This window comes from Oncorhynchus nerka, linkage group LG15 (assembly GCF_034236695.1).
Source record: "Oncorhynchus nerka isolate Pitt River linkage group LG15, Oner_Uvic_2.0, whole genome shotgun sequence".
NCBI classification, from domain to species: Eukaryota; Metazoa; Chordata; class Actinopteri; order Salmoniformes; family Salmonidae; genus Oncorhynchus; species Oncorhynchus nerka.
The window spans coordinates 6,175,265-6,196,630 of record NC_088410.1 but is presented as its reverse complement, the minus strand read 5'-3'; the positions used below and the strand labels follow the sequence as shown (position 1 = coordinate 6,196,630).

General features: G+C 43.3%; 1 protein-coding gene across 1 annotated transcript in view; it reads left to right on the top strand.

Moving 5' to 3' along the window:
* LOC135560314 (zinc finger protein 850-like) overlaps positions 1-21,366 on the top strand; it is a 37,301-nt gene that overhangs the window by 3,575 nt on the left and 12,360 nt on the right. Inside the window, exon 4 of the mRNA XM_065002171.1 lies at positions 4,664-5,799. Within this exon, the coding sequence (XP_064858243.1) occupies positions 4,664-5,799 (1,136 nt within the window). The remainder of the gene's footprint in view (positions 1-4,663; positions 5,800-21,366) is intronic.

Genomic DNA, 21,366 nt, shown 5'->3' with positions numbered 1-21,366 from the left:
CATTTGCAACTGCGACCTGGCCAAGATAAAGCATAGCAGTGTGAACAGACAACACAGAGTTACACATGGAGTAAACCATTAACAAGTCAATAACACAGTAGAAAAAAATGGGCAGTCTATATACAATGTGTGCAAAAGGCATGAGGAGGTAGGCGAATAATACAATTTTGCAGATTAACACTGGAGTGATAAATGATCAGATGGTCATGTACAGGTAGAGATATTGGTGTGCAAAAGAGCAGAAAAGTAAATAAATAAAAAATAAAATAGTATAAAAACAGTATGGGAATGAGGTAGGTGAAAATGGGTGGGCTATTTACGAATAGACTATGTACAGCTGCAGCGATCGGTTAGCTGCTCGGATAGCTGATGTTTGAAGTTGGTGAGGGAGATAAAAGTCTCAAACTTCCGCGATTTTTGCAGTTCGTTCCAGTCACAGGCAGCAGAGTACTGGAACGAAAGGCGGCCAAATGAGGTGTTGGCTTTAGGGATGATCAGTGAGATACACCTGCTGGAGCGCGTGCTACGGATGGGTGTTGCCATCGTGACCAGTGAACTGAGATAAGGCGGAGCTTTACCTAGCATGGACTTGTGATGAATTACTATGGAGTCTGATGCTTTAAAGGAGAAGTTTACCCAAAATCCAGAAACTCTTAGGTGATTCCAAACATTGAAACTAGTCCCGTGGATTCTCTCTCCCTGTAGTGCTGTACTGAAACAGCTGCTCTCCCTCTCTCTCCCTGTAGTGCTGTCCTGAAACGGCTGCAAAAACATGACTCGTGACGTTGCTGGATACGGGCCTCACTCTGCTATTTTGCCAGTTAATTTGTTATTTTATTTACAGCTATGGCCTTTGTCTTTCACCTGGAGTTGTTTATTTATGTTTGAGAAGAAAAAAAACTTTTCAACATATACAAAATAAACTCAGCAAAAAAATGTACGGATCTTTTTCAGGACTTTGTCTTGTTACTGATGTGCTTTGTGTCTGTCTCCAATGTAAAAAAATATATATATAAAAATGGACATTCCTGCAGTCAGCATGCCAATTGCACGCTCCCTCTGAGACATTTGTGGCGTTGTGACAAAACTGCACATTTTAGTGGCCTTTTATTTTTCCCAGCACAAGGTGCACCTGTGTAATAATCAAGCTGTTCAATCAGCTTCTTGATATGCCACACCTGTCAGGTGGATGGATTATCTTGGCAAAGAATAAATGTTAACTAACAGGGATGTAAAAAATTCTACAATCCTTTTTTTTTCAGCTCATGAAACATCCAACACTTTACATGTTGCGTTTATATTTTGTTTATTGTAGTTACTATCAGTTTTAGGAACATCTTTCCAGATATTTCACCTTATTTTTTACTTTACCCAAAATATGACATCAGCGATAGTCAAAATGTTGAAAATCTGTGAACGTCTAAATAAGAAATTGGGCCATTTAAACAGCAGGTGTCGAACCCTTTCAACAACGGGGAGATTTTACTGATGTGCTTTGTGTTTTAGACGTAAAAACAAGTTTTGGACTTACACTCTTAAAATGACTTATTTACTTATTTTATGTTTAAGGAAGTGTGTACAGTCGTGGCCAAAAGTTTTGAGAATGACACAAATGTTAATTTTCACAAAGTCTGCTGCCTCAGTTTGTATGATGACAATTTGCATATACTCCAGAATGGTATGAAGAGTGATCAGATGAATTGCAAAGTCCCTCTTTGCCATGCAAATTAACTGAATCCCCCCCCCCAAAAAAAACTGTAAGCTTCAAAAGGAGGGTGGTACTTGGAATCATTGTTTTTCATATGTCGCCCACGGTTACCTGCAAGGAAACACGTTCCGTCATCAATGCTTTGCACAAAAAGGTCTTCACAGGCAAGGATATAGCTGCCAGTAAGATTGCACCTAAATCAACCATTTATCGGATCATCAAGAACTTCAAGGAGAGCGGTTCAATTGTTGTGAAGAAGGCTTCAGGGCACCCAAGAAAGTCCAGCAAGTGCCAGGACCGTCTCCTAAAGTTGATTCAGCTGCGGGATCGGGGCACCACCAGTACAGAGCTTGCTCAGGAATTGCAGCAGGCAAGTGTGAGTGCATCTGCAAAGAAGCCACTTCTCTCCAGGAAAAACATCAGGGACAGACTGATATTCTGTAAAAGTTACAGGGATTGGACTGCTGAGGACTGGGGTAAAGTCATTTTCTCTGATGAATCCCCTTTCCGAATGTTTAGGGCATCCGGAAAAAAGCTTGTCCGGAGAAGACAACCATCAGTCCTGTGTCATGCCAACAGTAAAGCATCCTGAGACCGTTCATGTTTGGGGTTGCTTCTCAGCCAAGGGTGTCGGCTCACTGACAATGTTGCCTAAGAACACAGCCATGAATAAAGAATGGTACCAACACATCCTCCGAGAGCAACTTCTCCCAACCATCCAGGAACAGTTCGGTGACGAACAATGCCTTTTCCAGCATGATGGAGCACCTTGCCATAAGGCAAAAGTGATAACTAGGTGGCTCGGGTAACAAAACATCAGTATTTTGGAAACTCCCAGACCTTAAGAACTTGTGGTCAATCATCAAGAGGCGGGTGGACAAACAAAAACACACAAATTCTGACAAACTCCAAGCATTGATTATGCAAGAATGGGCTGCCATCAGTCAGGATGTGGCCCAGAAGTTAATTGACAGCATGCCAGGGTGGATTGCAGAGGTCTTGAAAAAGAAGGGTCAACACTGCAAATATTGACTCTGCATCAACTTCATGTCATTGTAAATAACAGCCTTTGACACTTATGAAATGCTTGTAATTATACTTCATCATTCCATAGTAACATCTGACTAAAATATCTAAAGACACTGAAGCAGCAAACTTTGTGGAAAGTAATATTTTTCAATCTCAAAACTATTGGCCACGACTGTCGGTCGCATTCTGTATCATACATCTAGGAAAGTTATATACACTGCTCAAAACAATAGAGGGAACACTGAAACAACACAATGTAACTCCAAGTCAATCACACTTCTGTGAAATCAAACTGTCCACTTAGGAAGCAACACTGATTGACAATAAATTTCACATGCTGTTGTGCAAATGGAATAGACAACAGGTGGAAATTATAGGCAATTAGCAAGACACCCCCAATAAAGGAGTGGTTCTGTAGGTGGGGACCACAGACCACTTCTCAGTTCCTATGCTTCCTGGTTGATTTTTTGGTCACTTTTGATTGCTGGTGGTGCTTTCACTCTAGTGGTAGCATGAGACGGAGTCTACAACCCACACAAGTGGCTCAGGTAGTGCAGCTCATCCAGGATGACACATCAATGCGAGCTGTGGCAAGAAGGTTTGCTGTGTCTGTCAGCGTAGTGTCCAGAGCATGGAGGCGCTACCAGGAGACGTGGAGGAGGCCGTAGGAGGGCAACAACCCAGCAACAGGACCCCTACCTCCGCCTTTGTGCAAGGAGGAGCAGGAGGAGCACTGCCAGAGCCCTGCAAAATGACCTCCAGCAGGCCACAAATGTCCGTGTGTCTGCTCAAACGGTCAGAAACAGACTCCATGAGGGTGGTATGAGGGCCCGACGTCCACAGGTGGGGGTTGTGCTTGCAGCCCAACACCATGCAGGACGTTTGGCATTTGCCAAGATTGGCAAATTCGCCACTGGCCCCCTGTGCTCTTCAAAGATGAAAGCAGGTTCACACTGAGCACATGTGACAGAGTCTGGAGACGCCGTGGAGAATGTTCTGCTGCCTGCATGACCGGCAGCGGTGGGTCAGTCATGGTGTGGGGTGGCATTTCTTTGGGGGGGCCGTACAGCCCTCCATGTGCTCGCGAGAGGTAGCCTGACTGCCATTAGGTACCGAGATGAGATCCTCAGACCCCTTGTGAGACCATATGCTGTTGCGGTTGGCCCTGGGTTCCTCTTAATGCAAGACAATGCTAGACCTCATGTGGCTGGAGTGTGTCAGCAGTTCCTGCAAGAGGAAGGCATTGATGCTATGGATGGCCCGCCCGTTCCCCAGACCTGAATCCAATTGAGCACATCTGGGACATCATGTCTCGCTCCATCCACCAACGCCACGTTGCACCACAGACTGTCCAGGAGTTGGCGGATGCTTTAGTCCAGGTCTGGGAGGAGATTCCCCAGGAGACCATCCTCCACCTCATCAGGAGCATGCCCAGGCATTGTAGGGAGGTCATACAGGCACGTGGAGGCCACACACACTACTGAGCCTCATTGTGACTTGTTTTAAGGACATTACATCAAAGTTGGATCAGCCTGTATTGTGGTTTTCCACTTTAATTTGGAGTGTGACTCCAAATCCAGACCTCCATGGGTTGATAAATTTGATTTCCATTGATATTTGAGTGATTTTGTTGTCAGCACATTCAACTATGTAAAGATCATTCAGATCTAGGATGTGTTATTTTAGTGTTCCCGTTATTTTTTTGAGCAGTGTATATTCATATTCAGAATGAATAAATAAGTAGTGTAAACATTATCAGTAATTACCAGGAAACTCTACATTCGTTTTAAAATCACACTAAGATTGTTAAAACTGGCCTTAGGTTATTGAGGGATCTGATTAGGATTTACTCTCGTAGCAAGGCCGTTTTATCATGTGGAAGTTTCATTCGGGTCTCTATTTTAAAAAACACACTGTCTTTGGCAGGAGAAAGACCAGACTCAGAGGAACCAGAGCCAGGGACGTCCAAACCAGCAAGAAGACACCAGTGCTCCTACTGTGGAAAGGGTTGTAACTGGTTAGGGGCCCTGAAACAGCATGAGAGAATACACACTGGGGAGAAGCCTTACCACTGCTCGCAGTGTGGAAAGTGTTTCAGCCGGTCAGGGGGTCTGAAAAAACACGAAAGAATACACACAGGGGAGAAGCCTTATCATTGCTCGCAGTGTGGCAAGTGTTTTAACCAGTCAGGGGACCTGAAACAACATGAGAGAATACACACAGGGCAGAAGCCTTACCACTGCTCCCAATGTGGAAAGTTTTTCACCTGGTCAGGGAATCTGAAACAACACAAGAGAATACACACAGGGGAGAAGCCTTACCACTGCTCTCAGTGTGGCAAGTGTTTCAACCTGTCAGGGGATCTGAAACAACACAAGAGAATACACACAGGGGAGAAGCCTTATCGCTGCTCCCAGTGTGGAAAGTGTTTCAACCAGTCAGGACACCTAAAAACTCATGAGCTAATACACACAGGGGAGAAGCCTTACCACTGCTCCCAGTGTGTAAAGTGTTTCAAACGGTCAGTTGATCTGAAAAAACACGAAAGAATACACACAGGAGAGAAGCCTTACCACTGCTCCCAGTGTGGAAAGTGTTTTAACAAGTTAGGGGGCCTGAAACAACATGAGAGAATACACACGGGGGAGAAGCCTTACCACTGCTCCCAGTGTGGAAGGTGTTTCAGTCTGTCAGGACACCTGAAAGCTCATGAGCTAATACACACAGGAGAGAAGCCTTACCACTGCTCCCAGTGTGGCAAGTGTTTCAACCGGTCAGGGGAGCTGAAACGACACGAGAGAATACACACAGGGGAGAAGCCTTACCACTGCTCCCAGTGTGGAAAGTGTTTTAACAAGTTAGGGGGCCTGAAACAACATGAGAGAATACACACGGGGGAGAAGCCTTACCACTGCTCTCAGTGTGGAAAGTTTTTCGGCTGGTCAGGGAATCTTAAAAGACATGAGAGAATACACACAGGGGGGATGCATTACCACTCCTCCCAGGGTGCAAAGCTTTGCCCATTTAGGAAGCCTGAAAGAACACGAGACACAGAGGAGAAGGCTTACAAAAGCTCATGCTTTTGGAAAACAAATTTCTCATAACAATCACTTAAACATCATTAGAGAATCCACACAGGGAGAGAAATTACTTCTCTTAGCATGTATATTGATATTTCACATCTCATTGACCTATAATTCATCAGAGAACATACACAGTGCTCCCATTGTCTTATATTGTTGACTGATAATGTGTTGACCTGCTTTTACCAGATGAAATTGCTTCTTCCAATTATTGATAAACATGTACCTGTTAAGAAACGGACTGTTAGATATGTTAAGGCTCCATGGATTGATGAGGAATTTAAAAACTGTATGTTTGAAAGAGATGGGGCAAAAGGAGTAGTGAATAAGTCTGGCTGCACATCTGGCTGGCTTATGTACGGCAAATTGAGAAATGATGTGACCAAACTCAACAAAAATAATAAACTTTATTAGGAATCCAATATCAATGATATAAAGAATGATGTAAAAAAACATCATGAAAGAAAAGCAGTGCAAGTATCGAATTTTGTAAAGTTAGTGTGGGAGAGGTGGAAAAATTGTTATCGATCAATAATGACAAACCTCCTGGCATTGACAACTTAGATGGAAAGCTACTGAGGACAGTAGCTGACTATAGCCACTCCTATCTGTCATATTTTTAATATGAGCCAAGAGGAAAGTCTGTTCTCAGGCCTGGAGGGAAGCCAAATTAATCCACTACCCAAGAGTGGTAAAGCGGCCTTTACTGGTTCTGCCAGCTCTGTTGGAAAAAATTGTGTTTGAACAATTACAATGCTATATTTCTGTAAACAAATGAACAACAGACTTTCAGCATGCTTATAGAGAAGGGCACTCAACATGTACTGCACTAACACAAATTACTGATGATTGGTTGAGAGAAATTGATAACAAGAAGATTGTGGGAGATTGTGGTTAGATTTCAGTGCAGCCTTTGATATTATTGACCATAACCTGTTGTTTAAGAATGTTTGTGCTATGGCTTTTCAACCTCTGCCATAATGTGGATTCAGAGCTATCTATCTAATAGAACTCAGGGGGTTTTAATGGAAGCTTCTCTAATGTCAAACATATGAAGTGTGATGTACCGCAGGGCAGCTCTCTAGGCCCTCTACTCTTTTCTATTTTTACCAATGGCCTGCCACTGGCATTAAACAAAGCATACACATGCTATGCTGATGTATGCTGATGATTCAACTATATAACCACCAGCAACCACAGCTAATGAAGTCACTGAAACCCTTAACAAAGAGTTGCAGTCTGTTTTGGAATGCGTGGCCAGTAATAAACTGGCCCTGAACATCTCTAAAACTAAGAGCATTGTATTTGGTACAAATCATTCCTTAAGTTCTAGACCTCATCTGAATCTGGTAATGAATTGTGTGGCTGTTGAACAAGTGGAGGAGGCTAAATTACTTGGCATTACCTTAGATTGTAAACTGTCATGGTCAAAACAAATAGATTCAATGGTTGTAAAGATGAGGAGAGGTCTAGCCATAATAAAGAGATGCTCTGCTTCTTTTTTCTTTTTCTTCTTCCACCTATTACAGCGGCACGTTTTGCTCTTAATTGTAATCAGAGGTCTGATATGTGTTGAAAATCCCAAATAGTTTGCATAGTCTGTAAGGGAATTCTGCCCTATGTGCACAGAAGAGACCACAGGAAAACTTCTTTGATCAGAGGTTAGTTTGTTTAATAAGGATTGCAACCCGGAGTTTACACTTACAGCAATTTGCAAGCAAGACACTCAGTTCAAAAGATGGTGTTTTCCCTTTTTATCCCCTACTGAGGATCACCCCGCCCAGGCTGATGTCCCTTAACTTTAATAGCCTATACGCTCATAATTAATAGTTGCTACTACAAAGATGTCTCTGCAATGCGGGGTTCAGCTTATTGCGTTATTGGCAGTTAGTTTCCCAATGATTGTTCCCCTTATTGCAATCATGTAAGACTGGAAGTAGGACTGGAACATAGTATCAACAGGAACTCTTAGTTCCCTTTATCCATCTGTTACCTAAAATATAGTTTCAACACACAGACATCTGACTTTGTACAGTTGACCTTTTCATACACTTGCAAGGTGTCTACCACTGATTCTTTATCTCAAGCTAAAGCAAAACATGAATCATTGTACTTTTGTCATCACAGCTGTTCCTATAATGTACAGATATCATCAAAGTTCTTACAAGTCAAATTACACACATCTCTGACACACACACTTATCCCACCAGACATGCCACTGGGGGTCTTTTCACAGTTCACAAGATTCCAGAACAAATTCAAGAAAGCATACAGTATTATATAGGGCCCTTATTGCATGGAACTTCCTTCCATCTCATATTGCTCAAATAAACAGCAAACCTGGTTTCAAAAAACAGATAAAGCAACACCTCTCCCCTATTTGACCTAGGTAGTTTGTGTGTATGCATTGATTTGGAGGCTACGTGTGCCTTTTACAAAATGTATGTAGTTCTGTCCTTGAGCTGTTCTTGTCTATTGATGTTCTGTATTATTGTCACGCCATAGAGAGGCTTTTTATTCTCTATTTTGGTTAGGCCAGGGTGTGACTCGGTTGGGAATTCCAGTTTCTTTATTTCTATGTTTTCTATTTCTTTGTTTTTGGCAGAGTGTGGTTCCCAATCGGAGGCAGCTGTCTATCGTTGTCTCTAATTGGGAATCATACTTAGGGAGCCTTTTTCCACCTGTGTTTTTTGGGTAGTTGTTTTCTGTATAGTTGATGTGTCTTACAGAACTGTTCATTCTTCTCTTTGTTATTTTGTTCGAATGTTTTTTGATTAAATAAAAATCATGAACACTTACCACGCTGCGCTTTGGTCCATGCCTTTCCGACGAGAGACGTGACAATTGTGTCATGTTTTGTGTTGACCGCAGGAGGGGTAGCTGCTGCTTTTGCAACAGCTAATGGGGATCCTAGTAAAATACCAAACTCTGTTATTCTCTCTGAGCTCAGAAATAAAGAATCTTGGTTTGACTTGGACTCCAGCAGATCCTTATATTATAATATCCACTACAACTCACCCACAGATTGCTGTTTCATGATTGTCTCAATGAAGAGTTCCTCATTCCACTTTCCTGTGGGCATTTACAAGCCTCCCACTGGTTGAATAAACGTTGTTTCCACGTCAAATTAAAAACATCCTTAACATAGATAAACCTTCACTATCTTCATCCCTAAACTAGCAACATTAACTATTGTCTATTGTTATTCTCAATGACATTCCTGGCCTTATGAAATCCTGACTAAATACAATGTTCCCACCCGTTTTCATGTCTTTGGTTATGCAAACATTTGTTTATTCGATTATATTTCTCATTAAGATGAATATTGTTTTAATTCTACATGGGTCACGCATTGCTTTGGTCATGTGGTACCTTATGGGTCAATGATTTTAATTAGAATATAGCAATTATGCTCTCTCCTCAATCACTTACAGTTTCTTTGGAAAGTATTCAGACCCCTTGACTTTTAGGTTTAGGTCATCAGTAAAGGGGACATCTTAAATATTACATTGACCCTTTCAAAGACAGACATCCCCCGGACCTCCCCCTATAACTATTTTTAAAAGGGTAAAAATGATCTGTTTTCTATAGCATTAAGGTCAGGGTGTGGTGATGCCCACTCCAATACCTTGACTTTGTTGTCCTTAAGCCATTTTGCCACAACTTTGGAAGTATGCTTGGCGTCATTGTCCATTTGGAAGACCCACTTGCGACCAAGCTTTAACTTCCTGACTGATGTCTTGAGATGTTGCTTCAATATATTCACGTAATTTTCCTCCCCCATGATGCCATATATTTTGTGAAGTGTCCCAGTCCTTCCTGCAGCGAAGCACCCCCACAACGTGATGCTGCCACCTGTGTGCTTCACGGTTGGGATGGTGTTCTTCGGCTTGCAAACATCCCCCTTTTTCCTCCGAACATAACGATGGTCATTATGGCCAAACTATACTATTTTTGTTTCATCAGACCAGAGGACGCCTTCAGGCGTTTGGAAATCGCTCCCAAGGATGAACCAGACTTTGGAAAGGTCTACCATTTTTTTCTGAGATCTTGGCAGATTTGTATTTATTTTCCCATGATGTCAAGTAAAGAGGCACTGAGTTTCAAGGTAGGTCTTGAAATACATACACAGGTGCTCTTCCAATTGACTCATGATGTCAGTTAGCCTATCAGAAGCTATAGACATAATTTTCTGGAATTTTCCAAGGCTGTTTAAAGGCACAGTCAACTTAGTGTATGTAAACTTCTAACCCACTGGGATTGTGAAATAATCTGTCTGTAAACAATTTTTGGAAAAATGACTTGTGTCATTAACACATATGTCCTAACCGACTTGCCAAAACTATAGTTTGTTAGATATCTGTTTGATACTGCTGCACTGTCGGATCTAGAAGCATAAGCATTTCACTACACTCACAATAACATCTGCTAACCATGTGTATGTGACCATTAACATCTGCTAACCATGTGTATGTGACCAATAACATCTGCTAACCATGTGTATGTGACCAATAACATCTGCTAACCATGTGTATGTGACCAGTAACATCTGCTAACCATGTGTATGTGACCAATAACATCTGCATGTCACCAATAACATCTGATAACCATGTGTATGTGACCAATAACATTTGCTAACCATGTGTATGTCACCAATAACATCTGCTAACCATGTGACCAATAACATCTGCTAACCATGTGACCAATAACATTTGATTTGATCAAAACAAATCCATGTGATGATGTTTGATCAATGTGGAAAACGGATTTGATTTGTAAAAATCCATCTACATAAGGTATTTTTTATTAATTTTCACACAACTGGTAACCAGTGACTGGTGACATTTTGTGTTTCACCCAACTGGCAACCTAAATCCAATGCCGGGTGACATTTTATGTTGATTTAATGTTGAATTCACTTTAGTTGACGAATCAAAGAAATGTAAATAGAAACCAGATGTTGAACTGATGTCTGTGCCCAGTGGGACGGTTTGAATAAGCAGCAGGTGTTGGATCAATATCCACCTTAGTAGCTACATTTCCGTGCAATTTGCGACAGATTTTCATGTGAATATTCTCAAATCTGCATAAAACAATATACGCATTTTCCCACCGGAAATGTTTGCATCAAACAGGTTTATTGCGGATAAAAGTCTTTGCGTGATGACGTAGTGCACGGAAAAAATGTTTTCCTGTTGAATTCCCATGTACTGGGGAAGGACTGCCCGTTCCATGATCTCGCCATCACGGTTGACAACTCCATTGTGTCCTCGTCCCAGAGCGCTAAGAACCTTGGCGTGATCCTGGACAACACCCTGTCGTTCTCAAATAACATCAAGGCGGTGGCCCGTTCCTGTAGGTTCATGCTCTACAACATCCGCAGAGTACGACCCTGCCTCACACAGGAAGCGGCGCAGGTCCTAATCCAGGCACTTGTCATCTCAAAATGTCTGGATTACTGCAACTCGCTGTTGGCTGGGCTCCCTGCCTGTGCCATTAAACCCCTACAACTCATCCAGAACGCCGCAGCCCGTCTGGTGTTCAACCTTCCCAAGTTCTCTCACGTCACCCCGCTCCTCCGCTCTCTCCACTGGCTTCCAGTTGAAGCTCGCATCCGCTACAAGACCATGGTGCTTGCCTACGGAGCTGTGAGGGGAACGGCACCTCAGTACCTCCAGGCTCTGATCAGGCCCTACACCCAAACAAGGGCACTGCGTTCATCCACCTCTGGCCTGCTCGCCTCCCTACCACTGAGGAAGTACAGTTCCCGCTCAGCCCAGTCAAAACTGTTCGCTGCTCTGGCCCCCCAATGGTGGAACAAACTCCCTCACGACGCCAGGACAGCGGAGTCAATCACCTTCCGGAGACACCTGAAACCCCACCTCTTTAAGGAATACCTAGGATAGGATAAAGTAATCCTTCTCACCCCCCTTAAAAGACCTAGATGCACTATTGTAAAGTGGCTGTTCCACTGGATGTCATAAGGTGAAAGCACCAATTTGTAAGTCGCTCTGGATAAGAGCGTCTGCTAAATGACTTAAATGTAATGTAAATGTACTGAATGAAAAATGCAAGTTAAATGGGTTTCCATTGCATTTTCAACTCAACTGATGGTTTTGAAAAACCGTTGAGTTATATAGCAAAAGTCCTCTTGTCCCGTCCACTGTAGCCAACAGCTCAAAGATACAGTGTTGGTAGGCTACCTACATGATGAGATTATTATGGATAAGAGCGACATTATTTTATTTGTCAAATGGCAACCAAGCATCAATCATCATCATGTCACCAGAAGAAGACCATCAAAAAATAAAGGTGAAATAAAAAAATATATATATATTTTTTAAATGTATTGGAAAGGAGCATCAAGCTCAACTCCTCCACTTTCACCACCCTGTGAAGTTCATCATTTATTTAACCTGTAGCCTAATAAACTGCATGGTTTCCCAAGTCGTAGTGGGAGGACCACACAATATATCATCACGTGACTCCAAGTTAACTAAGATATGATCGTTATTAAATCAATATTTGCGCATAAAGGATTAATGCCGCCATTTCTCATTTATACATTTTTACTGACACAAAATGACCCCACCATGTCAAACGAAGTAACAAATCGTCTGTCGGCTTTTATAAAAGTGTACAGGCATATCCTGTTTCCATCACCCGGGTCATTACTTTGGAAATGGTTGGATCAATATCCACCTTCATGATATGGATGAAGCCTGATTTGGAATGTCTGAGTAGTTCTCTCTGATGTCATAATACACCCCTCCGATAATCAAGTGATATTTGGAATGTCTGAGTAGTTCTCTCTGATGTCATAATACACCCCTCCGATAATCAAGTGATATTTGGAATGTCTGAGTAGTTCTATCTGATGTCATAATGCACCCCTCCGATAATCGAGTGATGTTCACATGTGATGCATTTGCTCCATTGTTTACATTTAAGTTGGAGGCCCACTCTGATGATGTATGTCTTACATAGTGGGGCTTTAAATGAAAAGTATGGTGACATCTTAGTGTGGCTTGAAATGAATAGGATTATTAATCATAAACTCCTATAGCAACAATACACTGTGGCTTTGACTTCAAGAAGAGAATGGGCTGAAGGGTTGGTGGTGCTACTCTATAGGTAAGGCTGTCCAATATGAATGTTCAATACACACAACAGGTTGATCAGTAGCCAGTTAGCTGCTTAGCCGCACAGCTCGCTAACAGAACTCGCTAACACAACTCGCTATCAACAAAGTCAAAATGGACTCCAGGCATGGTAGTGGCAGCAGTGCACAACAACCACTGTTTATCCGAGCTTCCTGGGTAAAAGATAATTTGGCTATATAAAGAGGGCACGACAAAACCTATTCCCCCTCAGGAGACTGAAAAGGTTTGGCATGGGTCCTCAGATCACAACGCAGGGCCAGACGGATTACCAGGACGTGTACTCCATGCTGGAAAATGATGGTGGCCACACAAAATATTGACACTTTGGGCCCAATTTGGACATTTTCACTTAGGGGTGTACTCACTTTTGTTGCCAGCGGTTTAGACTTGAATGGCTGTGTGTTGAGTTATTTTGAGGGGACAGCAAATTTACACTGTTATACAAGCTGTACACTCACTACTTTACATTGTAGCAAAGTGTCATTTCTTCAGTGTTATCACATGAAAAGATTTACTTAAATATTTACAAAAATGTGAGGGGTGTACTCACAAAATCATACAATGTGATTTTCTGGATTTTTGCTTTAGATTCCATCTCTCACAGTTGAAGTGTACCTATGATAAAATAAAAAAAATCTGACATGACTTCGGCATTCTTTGGAATTCTGATCGGTTTTATGTACTGGAAAAATAGAAAAGAGAGGTGTAACTTTGCATTGGGACTTGTGATGCTATACTAATGCAGATCCATATGTTACATGTGGTTACATTTAGCTACCTTCACTTTAAGGGAGTTGTATGGCCACATTTAGATGTGAAAAAATAACAGACAGAGAAAACCATTTCTATTCTAACAGTATTTGGGTCATTCTTGAGCTCTGGTAATATTTCAGTCCCACTGACTGATTTTGTATATAAATTGAAATGTCCAGTATAATGAATTGAAATAAATATAGAATTAATTTAAACTTAATTATTACAAAATCATATATTTTTTTATATGTCCCCCAGGCGTTTCAATTCATTTTTACTTGGGAAATTAATATTAAAATGTGCACATAATTGAATGCAAACATACATTTGTGTTATTTTGTTGAGAAAGTATTTTTATCAAATAAATGCATGATTATTGATTAAAATCACACCATGTAGCTCTGTCCCTCAGTCTACATGTAACGGGTTGTAAACCTGTGACAGGGTTGAGTTATTTACTTTATTTATGAGTATTGCATCTAAACAAATTAATAATTGAATATATTATACATTATATATATACAGCATTCAAAAGTGACCAAAACATCAGCCAGGAAGCATAGGAACTGAGAAGTGGTCTGTAGTCCCCACCTGCAGAACCACTACTTTATTGGGCGTGTCTTGCTAATTGCCTATAATTTCCACCTGTTGTCTATTCCATTTGCACAACAGCATGTGAAATTTATTGTCAATCAGTGTAACGGCTTTCTTGTGATGAAGGAGAGTCGGACCAAAATGCAGCGTTGTGATGATTCATGTTATTTTAATAAAGGAAAACCTATACACGGAAAAACTACCAAAATAATGAAAATGTGAAAACCGAAACAGTCCTATCTGGTGCAAACACAGAGACAGGAACATCAGGACACTAAGGACAATCACCCACGAAACACTCAAAGAATATGGCTGCCTAAATATGGTTCCCAATCAGAGACAACGATAAACACCTGCCTCTGATTGAGAACCACTTCAGACAGCCATAGACTTAACTAGAACACCCCACAAAGCTACAATCCCAATACCAACACACCACATACAAAAACCCATGCCACACCCTGGCCTGACCAAATAAATGAAGATAAACACAATATATTATGACCAGGGCGTGACAGATCCCCCCCTAAGGTGCGGACTCCCGGACGCACATCAAAACAATAGGGAGGGTCCGGGTGGGCGTCTGTCCATGGTGGCGGCTCCGGCGCGGGACGTGGACCCCACTCTATCAATGTCTTAGTCCCTCTTCCTCGCATCCTAGGATAGTCCACCCTCTCCGCCGACCATGGCCTAGTAGTCCTCACCCAGAACCCCACTGGACTGAGGGGCAGCTCGGGACTGAGGGGCAGCTCGGGACTGAGGGGCAGCTCGGGACTGAGGGGAAGCTCGGGACTGAGGGGAAGCTCAGCACTGAGGGGAAGCCCAGCACTGAAGGGAAGCCCAGCACTGAGAGGAAGCCCAGCACTGAGAGGAAGCCCAGCACTGAGAGGAAGCTCAGCACTGAGTGAAAGCACAGGCAGGTAGTTGGATCCGGCAGATTCTGGCTGGCTGGCGGTTCTGGCAGATCCTGGCTGACTGGCGGATCTGGAAGAGTCTGGTTGACTGGCAGATCTGGAAGAGTCTGGTTGACTGGCGGATCTGGAAGAGTCTGGTTGACTGGCGGATCTGGAAGAGTCTGGTTGACTGGCGGATCTGGAAGAGTCTGGTTGACTGGCGGATCTGGAAGAGTCTGGTTGACTGGCAGATCTGGAAGAGTCTGGCTGACTGGCGGATCCTGGCAGACTGACGTCTCTGGAAGAGTCTGGCTGACTGGCGGATCTGGAAGAGTCTGGCTGACTGACGGATCTGGAAGAGTCTGGCTGACTGACGGATCTGGAAGAGTCTGGCTGACTGACGGATCTGGAAGAGTCTGGCTGACTGGCAGATCTGGAATAGTCTGGCTGACTGGCAGATCCTGGCAGACTGACGGATCTGGCTGTTCCATGCTGACTGGTGGCTCTGGCTGCTACATGCTGACTGGCAGCTCTGGCAGCTCCTTGCAGACTGACAGCTCAGGCTGCTCCATGCAGACTGGCAGCGCTGGCTGCGCTGAACAGGCAAGAGACTCCAGCAGCGCTGTAGAGGAGGAAGGCTCTGGCAGCGCTGAACAGGCGGGAGTCTCCAGCAGCGCAGGAGAGGAGAAAGGCTCCGGCAGCGCTGAACAGGCGGGAGACTCCGGCAGCGCAGGCGGGAGAGCAGCGAGGAGGAGAAAGGCTCCGGCAGCGCTGGAGAGGCGAGGCGCACTGTAGACCTGATGCGTGGTGCTGGCACTGGTGGTACTGGGCCGAGGACACGCACAGGAAGCCTGGTGCGGGGAGCTGCCACCGGAGGGCTGGTGTGGAGGTGGTACTGGATAGACCGGACCGTGCAGGCGCACTGGAGCTCTTGAGCACCGAGCCTGCCCAACCTTACCCGGTTGAATGGTCCCGGTCGCCCTGCCAGTGCGGCGAGGTGGAATAGCCCGCACTGGGCTATGCAGGCGAACCGGAGACACCGTGCGCAAGGCTGGTGCCATGTAAGCCGGCCCAAGGAGACGCACTGGGGACCAGATGCGTAGAGCCGGCTTCATGGCACTTGGCTCGACGCTCACTCTAGCCCGGCCGATACGCGGAGCTGGAATGTACCGCACCGGGCTATGCACCCGCACTGGGGACACCGTGCGCTCCAAAGCATAACACGGTGCCTGCCCGGTCTCACTAGCCCCCCGGTAAGCACAGGGAGTTTGCACAGGTCTCCTATCTGGCGTAGCCATACTCCCTGTGAGCCACCCCCAAGAAATTTTTGGGGCTGACTCCCGGGCTTCCTTGCCAACCGTGTTCCCTCATATCGCCGGCTCCTCTCTCCGGCTGCCTCTGCTCTCCTCGCTGCCTCCACCTGTTCCCATGGAAGGCGATCCCTTCCCGCCAGGATCTCCTCCCATGTGTAGCAACCCTTGCCATCCAATATATCTTCCCATGTCCAATCCTCATTGCGCCGCTGTTGCTGTTGCCTGTTGTCACGCCGCTTGGTCCTGTTGTGGTGGGTGATTCTGTAACGGCTTTCTTGTGGTGAAGGAGAGTCGGACCAAAATGCAGCGTTGTGATGATTCATGTTATTTTAATAAAGGAAAACCTATACATGGAAAAACTACCAAAATAATGAAAATGTGAAAACCGAAACAGTCCTATCTGGTGCAAACACAGAGACAGGAACATCAGGACACTAAGGACAATCACCCACGAAACACTCAAAGAATATGGCTGCCTAAATATGGTTCCCAATCAGAGACAACGATAAACACCTGCCTCTGATTGAGAACCACTTCAGACAGCCATAGACTTAACTAGAACACCCCACTAAGCTACAATCCCAATACCAACACACCACATACAAAAACCCATGCCACACCCTGGCCTGACCAAATAAATGAAGATAAACACAATATATTACGACCAGGGCGTGACAATCAGTGTTGCTTCCTAAGTGGACAGTTTTATTTCACAGAAGTGTGATTGGCTTGGAGTTACATTGTGTTGTTTAAGTGTTCCCTTTATTTTTTTGAGCAGTGTATAACGATATTTTGGAGGTTATTTTGTTTTCAAAAAAACTAGAGTGACCGATTGTAATCTGAATAAAGGCCAAAACATGTATTTCTGTTTTTAGAGGGAGAGAAACGCTGGGCCAGTTGTGCTCCGCCCTGTGGGACTCCCAATCACAGTCAGATGTGATACATAATAATACATTTTGCTATATTATTTGTTTGGTCTTTTCTGGTGGATTAAACTGAAATTTCAACCAATCACGGCCTGTTGTGATACAGCCAACCTAACTAAGAAATACATTTGATGATAGAATTCTCCCCCTATCCTGCTTCTAGGCAAGTCTATTGTCCAGCTTCTTGCTAATAGCCATAATGGCGCTGTACGACATGACCGTGTGTGTTTTGAAAGAGTGTTTTCCATTTAGCAACAATTTGTTTACCTTCATTAGACAACTTTGTTCCAATATTTCTGTCATTCATTGATATTTATTCCCATAGTAATTTGTTATAGATCCATAACTAAATAAACATCTGCATTTTGAAAGAGTATTTGTATCATTGTTAAAGAAAGCATAAAGATGTTGATGAAGATATACTGTACTGCTGTTTTGAGTTAGAAATGTAACACTTAAGAGCACTTAAGCATGGAATACTTTGCAGTTGTTCACACCTACAGTAGCCGGGATATAAAGAGTCTATTGTCCTGCTAATTGACCTACAAGTGTTTGAAAACCTGTTTTGAAAATGCCACCAGCTGTCCATCACTACTGTAAACAAAAACACAGCATCTTGGTTACATTCTTTATTTTGACCACATCACAAATCATTTGTATCTACCTTTCCAATTGCTTTTAGAGTTTGGGATTTACAAATGTGCGCTTTTCATATCATTTTTTTGTTAAATCCAGTTCGGATTTAAGTATAACTTTTGACTGACGCCTTTAATGAGAGGTCTACTGCTTTAATATTGAATAATATCTGCCCTCCGAATTAATATCTAAGGGGCATTTTTCACACCATTATTAGTTACATTGTTTTAGTTTGAATGTGCAGACAGGCTCTAAGAACAGCGGGAGCGTTTCCCTAGTCAGCGCCATTATGAATGCAATGCCCCTTAAAGTGTTGCTCTGTGCTACCCAGTGGGGTGGGGATCCAACCCCCCTTCCTCCTTCTCCCTTTCCCATAGGGTGTTACAGTGAAAGACAAGAAAGAACCTTTCAGAATGGAAGAGGTGGCTGTTATCGTGAAATAACCTTTTAGAGAGGAAGAGGATGCTGTCTCAATAAAGGTGAAGGAGGAAGACGTTTTGGGAGTGAAAGAGGAGGATACAGAATATCAGATTAACACCAGTGAGTACTGTCTTAAACAAGGGCACAAACTGTTGTTGAACTAATGTGGGGTTTTAAAGGGGCATTCTACTGAAGTTCTACACTTGAATATGTTGTTCAGTACTGTATAAATTGTTTAATTGTCAATCTGTCGTTGGTACATACATTAGATTTTTTGGATCCCTACAAATCTGGATCCCTACAAATCAGCAGGGCCAGACAATCTGGACCCTGTCTTTCTAAATATTATCTGCCGAAATTCTTCCAATCCCTATTACTAGACTGTTCAACCTCTCTTCCGTATCGTCTGAGATCCCCAAAGATTGGAAAGCTGCTGCGGTCAACCCCCTCTTCGAAGGGGGAGACACTCTAGACCCAAACTGTTATAGACCTATATCCATCCTGCCCGGCATTTCTAAAATCTTCAAAAGCCAAGTTAACAAACGATCACCGACCAGTTCGAATCCCACCGTACCTTCTCCACTATGCAATCTGGTTTCCGAGCTGGTCATGGGTGCACCTTAGCCACGCTCCAGGTCCTAAACGATATAATATCCGCCATCGATAAAAGACAGTACTGTGCAGCCGTCTTCATCGACCTGGCCAAGGCTATCGACTCTGTCAATCACTGCATTTTTATTGGCAGACTCAATAGCCTTGGCTTCTCAAATGACTTCCTCGCCTGGTTCACCAACTGCTTCTCAGATATAGTTCAGTGTGTCAAATCGGAGGGCCTGTTCTCCGGACCGTTGGCAGTCTCTATGGGGGTGCCACAGGGTTCAATTCTCGGGCCGACTCTTATCAATGTCGCCCTCTTGCTGCTGGTGACTCTCTGATCCTCCTCTACTCTGACGACACCATTCTGTATACATCTGGCCCTTCTTTGGACACTGTGTTAACAAACCTCGAAACGAGCTTCAATGCCACACAACACTCATTCCGTGGCCTCCAACTGCTTTTAAATGGTAGTAAAACTAAATGCATGCTCTTCAGCCGATTGCTGCCCACACCCGCCTGCCAGACTAGCATCACTACTCTGGACGGTTCTGACCTAGAATATGTGGACAACTACAAATACCTAGGTGTTTGGTTAGACTGTAAACTCTCCTTCCAGACTCACATTAAGCATCTCCAATCCAAAATTACATCTAGAATCGGCTTCCGATTTCGCAAGAAAGCCTCCTTCACACATGCTGCCAAACATACCCTCGTAAAACTGACTATCCTACCGATCTTTGACTTTGGCGAGGTCATTTACAAAATAGCCTCCAACACCCTACTAAGCAAACTGGATGTAGTCTATCACAGTGCCATCCGTTTTGTCACCAAAGCCCCATATACTACCCTACATATTCGTCGCCAAACCCACTGGCTCCAGGTCATCTATAAGCCTTTGCTAGGTAAAGCCCCGCCTTATCTCAGCTCACTGGTCACCAAAGCAACACCCACCCATAGCACACGCTCCAGCAGGTATATTTCACTGGTCATCCCCAAAGCCAACACTTCCTTTGGCTGCCTTTCCTTCCAGTTCTCTGCTGCCAATGACTGTAACTAATTGCAAAAATCACTGAAGCTGGAGTCTTGTATCTCCCTCTCTAACTTTAAGCTTCATCTGTCAGAGCAGCTTACATATCACTGTACCTGTACACAGCCAATCTGTAAATAGCACACCCAACTACCTCATCCCCATATTGTTTTTTATCCTCTTGCTATTTTGCACCCCAGTATCTCTATCTTGCACATCATCATCTGCACATCTATCACTCCAGTGTTAATGCTAAATTGTAATTATTTTGCCTCTATGGCCTATTTATTGCCTTACCTCCCTACTCTTCTACATTTGCACACACTGTACATAGATTTTTCTATTGTGTTATTGACTGCACATTTGTTTATGTGTAACTCTGTGTTGTTGTTTTTGTCGCACTGCTTTGCTTTATCTTGGCCAGGTCGCAGTTGTAAATGAAAACTTGTTCTCAATTAGCCTTCCTGGTTAAAAAAGGCTAAATAAATACAAATAAAAAAATACCTTCATGAGGTTCTATAGTAGCAAGGATCTGAAACCTCCAGAGGGCTTGATGGCTCAATCCACCAGAGGTATGGCTACAACATATACATTGTTTAAAGGCATCTCTGTTCAAGAGATCTGTAATGATGCATGTTGTGGTGATGAACCTTCATGAGGTTCTACTGAATGGACATCACTACACATACGGTGAGTAGAGTGGGGACCTCTGAGCGATGGTCCTGTCTAGACTTGGCATCAGAGAGTATATGAGCTCTATGGTAGTTGGTAGTTGACTAGGTTACCTTTCACACATGGAAGACAAACGTACTTAGATGTGAAGACGGGAGAGACTATGGCCCTATATAGGAAGTGGAGTCATCTGCTATTAGCTGTTGCTTGACAGATGTTGTTTGATTGGATCTCCCTAGACTCCGCCCCTAACGAGGCTTATAATATCATAGAACAGGGGTTATGTTAGGTAACCTTAAGTTACATGTCCTACTATGCTAATGTCTCTGTATTAAATTGCCCATAACTTTAACACTAGCAGAGATCCTGGAACTAATATACCCTTAAAGTATATTATATTCAACAATATATATAAAAAATTGAAACATTTATATTTTCAATATTTATATTTTCTATATTAATAAATTCATGTAAGAAATGTATGAATGAAATCAAAATACAAGTGAAATACTTACTTACAAGCCCTTAATTAACCAACAATGCAGTTTTAAG